The sequence below is a fragment of the Heteronotia binoei genome, chromosome 21, assembly GCF_032191835.1.
Source record: "Heteronotia binoei isolate CCM8104 ecotype False Entrance Well chromosome 21, APGP_CSIRO_Hbin_v1, whole genome shotgun sequence".
In the NCBI taxonomy this organism is placed as follows: Eukaryota; Metazoa; Chordata; class Lepidosauria; order Squamata; family Gekkonidae; genus Heteronotia; species Heteronotia binoei.
Window position 1 is genome coordinate 17080735 of NC_083243.1, and position 8758 is coordinate 17089492.

Consider the following 8758-nt stretch of genomic DNA (forward strand, 5'->3'; position numbering starts at 1 on the left):
ATGATGTTCTGTCTTCTTGGCACTTGGGGGGGCAACAGTGGGAGAGCTTCAGGAGATCTGGCTCTGCTGGTGGACCTCCTGATGGCACCTGGGTTTTGGCCAGAGCAGTCACAATCTCCTTTACCTTTTCTCCCACCCCCCACCCCGCCCGCACAACAGTCACCCTGTGAGGTAGGTGGGGCTGAGAGAGGTTTCCCTAGGGTTGCCAATCCCCAGGTGGGGGCAGGGGATCCCCTAGTTTGAAGGCCCTCTCCCCACTTCAGGGTCATCAGAAAGTGGGGAGAGGGGAGGAAAATGTCTGCTGGGAACTCTATTATTCTCTATGGAGACTTATTCCCATAGGAAATAATGGAAAATTTATCCATGAGTACCTGGGGTTCTGGGGGGTGGGCTGTTTTTTGAGGTAGAGGCACCAAATTTGCAGTATAGCATCCAGTGCTTCTCCCCAAAATACCCCCATGTTTCAAAACAATTGGACCAGGGGGTCCAATTCTATGAGCCCCAAAAGAAGGTGTCCCTATCCTTCATTATTTCCTATGGAAGGAAGGTGTTTAAAAAGGTGTGCCTTCCCTTTAAATGTGATGGCCAGAACTCCCTCTGGAGTTCAATTATGCTTGTCACACCTTTGCTCCTGGCTCCACCCCCAATGTATCCTGGCTCCACCCGCAAAGTCTCCTGGCTCCAACCCCAAAGTCCCCAGATATTTCTTGAATTGGACTAGGCAATCCTAGCTCTCCCAGAAGCTGCCCTTTCAAGGACAACTCCTACGAGAGCTCTGGCTGACCCAAGGCCATTCCAGGAGGTGCAAGTAGAGGAGTGGGGAATCAAACCCAGTTCTCCCAGGTAAGAGTCTGCGCACTTAACCACTACACCAAACTGGCTGCTTTTGAAGGTGGGCTCTATGGCAGGGGTGGCCAACGGAAGCTCTCCAGTTGTTTTTTGCCTACAGCTCCCATCAGCCCCAGCCATTGGCCATGCTGGCTGGGGCTGATAGGAGTTGTAGGCAAAAAACATCTGGAGAGCTACCGTTGGCCACCCTTGCTCTATGGCACTTTTCCTATCAAAATCTCTACCCTCCCCAAACCCCACCCTCCCAAGGCTCCACCCCCAAAATCTCTAGAACAGGCAACCCTTGAGGCGAGGCCAGGTGGAGCTTTTCTCCTGCAAGGGTCTTGATTGGCCACTGGAGATTTGATTGGCTGTGCAGCTTTTAAAAAGCAGTGCTTTGGCAAGAGCTGCCGCCGCACCACAAGAATCTGTGCTGTGACTGCAGGTAAGCTGTGGCCAGCTCCGCTGTTTCCTGTGGCAGCCGTTTTACGGCCGTGGCCACCACATTCTGCCAGAATTCCATAGGTGCCTGGAGGCTAAAAAAAGCTTTATATAAACTATGTGGAATAGTTAGGGCTGCCAATCCCCAGGTGGGGGCAGGGGACCCACCGGTTTGGAGGCCCTCCCCCCACTTCAGGGTCATTAGAAAGCAAGGGGGGAGGGGAGTGTCTGCTGGGCACTCCATTATTCCCTATGGAGACTGATTCCCCTAGGGTATGATGGAGAATTGATTCATGGGTATGTGAGGTGCTTGGGTGTGTGTGTGTGGCTGTTGTTTGTGATAGAGGCACCAAACTTGCAGCATAGCATCCGATGCCTCTCCTTAAAACGCCCTCCAAGTTTCAAAAGGATTGGACCAGGGGGTCCAATTCCCCCAAAGAAGGTGCCCCTATCCTTCATTATTTCCAATGGAGGGAAGGCATTTAAAAGGTGTGATGGTCAGAACTCCCTTTGGAGGTCAATTATGCTTGTCACACCCTTGTGTCCTGGCTCCACCCCCAAAGCCACCTGGCTCCACCCCCCAAAGTCCCCAAATATTTTTTGAATTGGGCTTGGCAAACCTAGCAGCAGCAACAGATGATGATACTGGATTTATATCCCGCCCTCCACTCCGAATTTCAATCTCAAAGTGGCTCACAAATCTCCTTTACCTTCCTCCCCCTCAACAGACACCATGTAAGGTGGGTGGGGCTGAGAGGGCTCTCCCAGAAGCTGCCCTTTCAAGGAAAACCTCTGCCAGAGCTATGGCTGACCCAAGGCCATTCCAGCAGCTGCAAGTGGAGGAGTGGGGAATCAAACCCGGTTCTTCCAGATAAGAATCCGCACACTTAACCACTACACCAAACTGGCTCTCAAACTAGCATGTGTGTGTGTTTGTGTCCCTCGCCTGGAGGTCATGGTGTCCTCTTGTCTGGAACCTCTTGCTGGTGCCTGAAGGACACTCGGAGAAGTGGTTTGATAGCTTCTCTCTGGTATCCTTTGGAGGTCTCCCATCAAAATCCTTGCCAGGGTTGGAACTTGCTTAGCAGTTTCCCTGTTTTGAGGTTGAACATCTTCAGAAGCTCTCACAAAAAAACTTCTAAATCAAATGGGTTTCTTTAATGTATTCTGGAATCTTAAATATATTCTGGAATGGCTCTGAAATTTCCATCCAGTTAAATGTTACTGTGAGTGAAGGTAAGCTAGGGCAGCCATTTTCTGACTGGCTCTTCCTACTCCTGTGGCAGCCATTTTCTGGCCGTGACTACTAGGGTTGCCAATCCCCAGGTCGGCAAATAAATATAGAACCACGAGCTCTCTATCTTGACAATCCCAAGGTCGGGGCAGGGGATCCCCTGGCTTGGAGTCCCTCTCACCGTTTGAGGGGCATCAGAAAGCAGGGGGGGAGGGGAAATGTTGGGCACTCCATTATTCCCTATGGAGGACTAATTCCCCTAGGCTATAATGGAAAATTGATCTGCGGGTATCTAGGGCTCTGCCTTTTTGAGGTAGAGGCGCCAAATTTTCTGCATAGTATCTGGTGCCTCTTCTCAAAACACCCTCCAAGTTTCAAAAGGATTGGACCAGGGACTCCAATTCTATGAGCCCTCAAAGAAGGCACCCCTATCCTTCATTCTTTCCAATGGAAGGAAGGTATCGAAAAGGTGTGCGGTCCCTTTAAATGTGATGGCCAGAACTCTCTTTAGGGTTCAATCGTGCTTGTCACAACCTTGCTCCTGGCTCCACCACCAAAGTCCCCTGGCTCCACCCCCAAAGTCCCAAGATATTTCTTGAATTGGACCTGGCAACTCTCTGCCTTAATGGGCCATTGGCCTGATCCAACATGGCATCTCTTATGTTCTTAGCAGTACAGTAGGCAGGCACTGAAGGCTCCAAATCTTCCTGGGCAGGGGTATAGTGGGAAGGTGGCAACCTTTTTTATGTAGTTGTGGGCAAGAGGTGTGTGCAGGGATATAAATTTATATTAGAGGAATAATAGAGGATGTATTTCTAATGAGTTATAATCAGGGGTGGAATTCTAGCTGGAGTTCCTTTGCATATTAAGCCGCACCCCCCTCCCCCGATATAGCCAATCCCCCAAGAGCTTACAAAAAAGAGCCTTGTAAGCTCTTGGAGGATTGGCTACATCAGGAGGGCGTGGCCTAATATGCAAAGGAGCTCCTGCTAGAATGACACCCCTTGTTATAATATCACTGCCACTTTTAATCACAGAAAATAACCCGAGTTTATTGGTGCAGGACAATGAGGGTGGCTCTTTTGGGGGGGGTGTCACCTGAGAATAGGGTTTCCAATCCCTAGATGGGGGCAGGGAATCCCCCGGTTTGGAAGCCCTCCCCCCGCTTCAGGTTCATCAGAAAGCGAGGGGAGGGGAGGGAAATGTCTGCTGGGAACTCTATTATTCCCTATGGAGATTCATTCCCATAGGAAATAATGAAGAAATGATCCGCGGGTATCTGGGGTTCTGAGGGAGATTTTGGGGGGGGGGGGGGCTGGGGCACCAAATTTGCAGCATAGCATCCAGTGCCTCTCCCCAACATACTCCGCAAGTTTCAAAAGGATTGGACCAGGGGATCCAATTCTGTGAGCCCCTCAAAAAGGTACCCCTATCCATTATTTCCTATGGAAGGAAGGCATTTAAAAAGGTGTGCGATCCCTTTAAATGTGAAAGCCAGAACTCCTTTGGAGTTCAATAATGCTTGTCACACCCTTGCTTCGGGCTTCACCCCCAATGACTCCTGGCTCCACTCCCAAAGTCCCCAGATATTTCTTGAATTGGAGTTGGCAACCCTACCTGAGAATCATGTTTTTAGCAGCTCTTAAGAACAACCCAATTATTTGGGGGTAAAGAGTGATAAGTGTCCTAAAAGCCCAGTTTGGACTATTCCTGTGCGTTCCTGCTAAAAAAAAAGTTTAGAATCATAGAGTTGGAAGGTCCCTCAAGGGTCATCTAGTCCAACCCTCTGCACAATGCAGGAAATTACCAGGACCTCCCATGCCCCTAGTGACCCCTAGATTTACAGGTTTATTATTTTAAATTTGACCCCTGTTCCATGCCCAGAAGACCACAAGTTTCTACATCTTCAGGCTGCTATGAGATGTTCCCTGGAGGAGTGCTGATGTTGTCTTCACGATCTTCTCTCTGCAGCTTCCTGTTAAAAGCTTCCCAGTCTATACCAGACGAGTGAGGGGTTGTTGCTGAACTTCAAACATGGGGATTCTGAGCACAAAAACTGAAGCACCTGCTTCTGAAAATCAAGGAGCCAAGGATGGGAGAACCCCTGAGATCCACAAGACGCAACCAGCGAGCGAGACGCCATCTGACGTCTCCCAGAGGACAACTCGTACCTATTGTGTCGAAGATAGTACAAAGCGGCCTATTCAACAGGGGAACAAAGGCCACATCCAGGTAATTTGTGAAGAGAGAGAGGCACCGCAAGAGGCCTCCCAACCAGGGGCCACTGGGTCTTCAACGGTTGTCTGTGGGGCTTCAGAAAAGGGTGAAATAGCCCCTGAATTAATGGAACTCATTGAGAAGCTCATGGCAGATAGCGACCCTCCCCTTTCAAGAACAGACATCGTGTGTCAGCCGTGCGAAGAGTGCCTCTCACGAGAGGGTTCTGACCTTGAATGTGACTTATACTCCTCCCTCATGTTGGAAATGGAGCCGGGGGTCCCCAAGAAACTCTTTGAGGCCTTCCTCCCACCACCCCCGGAAACGTTAGACTCATGGGATGTAATAGGAGAAGCTAAGCCCTGTAAGGGATCTAAAGAGACCCACCCTGAGGTGCCCGTTGCAGAAGCGATCGGAGCTCAGGCAGCCAACCCAGCTCCACAGCAACAATCTCCAGAGAATGTGGGTATCTCAGATGCTGCATCACAGACGGTGCCGGCAGGCAAGGGTGCTGGAGTTGACACGGGAATGATGGAGGAGGAGGAGATTTGGGTTTGTTCAAGGGCTCTGGGGACTCAGGAGGGTGCCCACAGACTTGATGGACAGAGGCAAGAGAACTTAGTTGAGTCCCCTGATTTCGATCCCTTCTGGTTCCTGGGCGGACTTTGATGCACCACAAGTAATAAAAGCTGGGAGAGACTCTTGGGAAGAGAGCAAGAGGATGCTATATATATATATATATATATATATATTTCAAAGGGAAAACAAGAGCACCTCAAAACGCTATTAGTGCTTGGTTCTTTCTAGGGCTTTTTTTTGGTAGCAGGAACTCCTTTGCCTATTAGGCCGCACCCTCTGATGTAGCCAATCGTCCAAGAGCTTACAGGGCTCTTAGTCCAGGGCCTACTGTAAGTTCCAGGAGGATTGGCTACATAAGGGGTGTGTGGCCTAATATGCAAAGGTGTTCCTGCTCCAAAGAAAGCCCTGGTTCTTTCTATGTACTTCACTGAGATCTGGCCTTCCAGCTGTTGAAGGTGACTTTAAGATCTACAGGTCCGGATGGTAAAACTTTGCCACTAGAGTAGAAACGGCAAACCTGGTATTGGAAATGAATGTGTCTGTCTTAGAGGTTGTTTTTAAGCTTGTATACGTTGGCCTGATTTTTAATCTTGTATACATTGGCCTGGTTTTTAAACCCCGCCCCCCTTCCCCCGGTGCCTTCCATGATCCTCACAGCACAAATATGGTATCTTGTATCACACTTTTAAAATTTAAACTCTTGCTTTGGTTCACTTCACCTACAATCACACTCACAAGGTTTACAACCACCTTATTACTGGGCACAGTGTTTTAAAAAAAAAACCCTCAGAGGTCCGTTGGAGCTCTACAGATCGTGACCTTGAAAAGCTAGCAAGCATCCGCTGCTGCAAGAAATGATTGTTTTTAAAATGTGTCAATAAACATGGCCTTTTAATCTACTTTTGCATGGCTTCTGTCTCTTTTAGCATAGCGAAATAACTGAAGCTACCACCAGGGTCGTTTGCTAGGGTTTTGGGTGCCCTAGGCGAGCTGTTCATGAGCATCACCTAGGCTTCCCAATCCCCAGGTCCCAGAGGGGGATCCCCCGGTTTTACAGGCTTCCCCCCTCCCCCAGACAGCTGGCCAGCGGGGGAAGCCCCGCCCCCAGAGCCATCATGCACCTCCATGAACGATTCCCATAGGGAACAATGGGGAATTGATCCGCGGGTATCGGGGGCTCTGGGGGCTGTTTTTTGAGCTAGAGGCACCAAATTTTCAGTATAGCATCTAGTGCCTCTCCCCAAAATACCTCCCAAGTTTCAAAAAGATTGGACCAGGGGGTCCAATTCTATGAGCCCCAAAAGAAGGTGCCCCTATCCTTCATTATTTCCTATGGAAGGAAGGCATTTAAAATTTTGTGCAGTCCCTTTAAATGTGATGGCCAGAACTCCCTTGAAGTTCAATTATGCTTGTCACACCCTTGCTCTTGGCTCCGCCCCAATGTCTCCTGGCTCCACCCCCAAAGTCCCCAGATATTTCTTAAATTGGACTTGGCAACCCTAGCATCACCCCCCCCCCCAAAAAAAAATTAAAGAACAGAGAATTGTAGGAGAAATGAAGAAAGTTGAAGCTATTTACATTTTTAATCTACAGGGTTTTTTTATTTTAAATTTGAATTTTTTTTAAAAAAAATTGTGAGATTAAGCAATAAAAATTGTGAGAATTGTTGGCGTTTACATATACCTTTAGCAGAGTAACGTAGAGAGGACCACGAAATAACAGCCAGGCACACGGTTTAGCTTAAGAATATAAGTAGTTTACTTTTCTAATGAGGAAAGGGTTGACTGGGATTACTAGAAAACAAAGAAGGATTCAATATCCTATCTAGTCTCTAGACTACATGTCGACTCTCTCTGGATTCCAAACTCTAACTGCATGGAGATCTGAGGACTTTACACAAAGGGCAATAAAACTGACCAAATGGACTTGAATACAAGAACTCGTGGGCATTCGATGAAATTGCTGAGCAGACAGGTTAAAACGGATAAAAGGAAGTACTTCTTCACCCAAAGGGTGATTAACATGTGGAATTCACTGCCACAGGAGGTGGTGGCGTCCACAAGCATAGCCACCTTCAAGAAGGGGTTAGATAAAAATATGGAGCAGAGGTCCATCAGTGGCTATTAGCCACAGTGTGTGTGTGTGTGTGTGTGTGTGTGTGTGTGTGTGTATATATATATATATATATATATATATTTGGCCGCTGTGTGACACAGAATGTTGGACTGGATGGGCCATTGGCCTGATCTAACATGGCTTCTCTTATGTTCTTATGTTCTTAATGGTTTCCCTCAGACCACCACCCAAATATATGGATTAGCCTATTTTGGCTCTTCCTCAATGGTCACTATGCATTTTGACACCTAGCCTTGGCGGGAAGTATGTGCAGACATTCTCATTGGCTCTACCACTCACTGGCTAAACATCAGCATGCATATACAAACACTTAATTAACTTATGACAACAGGATGTGAAATTGCATCAGAAACCCAACAAGAATACTACTTGATCTTTTTAGCTGGAGGTGCCAGGGCCAAGACCTTCACATGACTCTTTCTACTCGATCCTTTTAGCTGGAGGTGCCAGTGACAAGACTTTGTGCGTGCGAGAAAGATGCTGTACCCCTGAGCCATGGTTCCCACCCTATAGCTCTGTCAAAATAGAGCAGGAAGGATGGAAATGGCAGCATGCAACTTCGTCAGCTGTAATTGGCTCTTCTTCAGCTTTTACAATTGGTTGATTTATCCCTGCCAGGCTAGGCTTCCCGATCCCCTGGTTTTACAGGCTTCCCCCCTCCCCCAGCCAGCTGGCCGGCGGGGGAAGCCCCACCCCCACAGCCATTATGCACCTCCATGAACAATTCCCATAAGGAATGATGGGGAATTGATCTGCGGGTATCGGGGGCTCTGGGGGGGGCTGTTTTTTTGAGGTAGAGGTGCTAAATTTTCAGTATAGCATCTAGTGCCTCTTCCCAAAATGCCCCCCAAGTTTCAAAAGTATTGGACCAGGGGGTCCAATTCTACAAGCCCCAAAAGAAGGCGCCCCTATCCTTCATTATTTTCTACGGAAGGAAGGCATTTTAAAAGGTGTGCTGCCCCTTTAAATGTGATGGCCAGAACTCCCTTGGAGTTCAATTCTGCTTGTCACACCCGTGCTCCTGGCTCCGCCCCCAATGTCTCCTGGCTCCGCCCCCAATGTCTCCTGGCTCCGCCCCCAATGTCTCCTGGCTCCGCCCCAATGTCTCCTGGCTCCACCCCCAAAGTCTCCTGGCCCCATCCCCAGATATTTCTTGAATTGGACTTGGCAACCCTATGCCGGGCTCCGAGGAGCACACTGTACAGGTGCCGTCTGCATTCGTGTTTCCCGGGTCTGTAACAGACCTAGGGAATGCGAAACCAGCTGGGTAGCATCTGCACTCCAGGAAGCCTGCTTTCCGTTGGGGAAGGCAGGCTCCAAGAA

At 48.8% G+C, this 8758-nt stretch overlaps 1 protein-coding gene across 1 annotated transcript; it reads left to right on the forward strand.

The window, feature by feature from the left end:
- Positions 1-1089: 1089 nt before the first annotated feature.
- Positions 1090-6196, forward strand: LOC132589014 (uncharacterized). The gene is made up of 2 exons (XM_060261528.1): positions 1090-1273; positions 4475-6196. Exon 2 carries the CDS (start codon positions 4538-4540, stop codon positions 5387-5389), a length of 852 nt encoding a protein of 283 aa, XP_060117511.1. The 5' UTR covers positions 1090-1273; positions 4475-4537; the 3' UTR covers positions 5390-6196.
- Positions 6197-8758: the final 2562 nt, after the last annotated feature.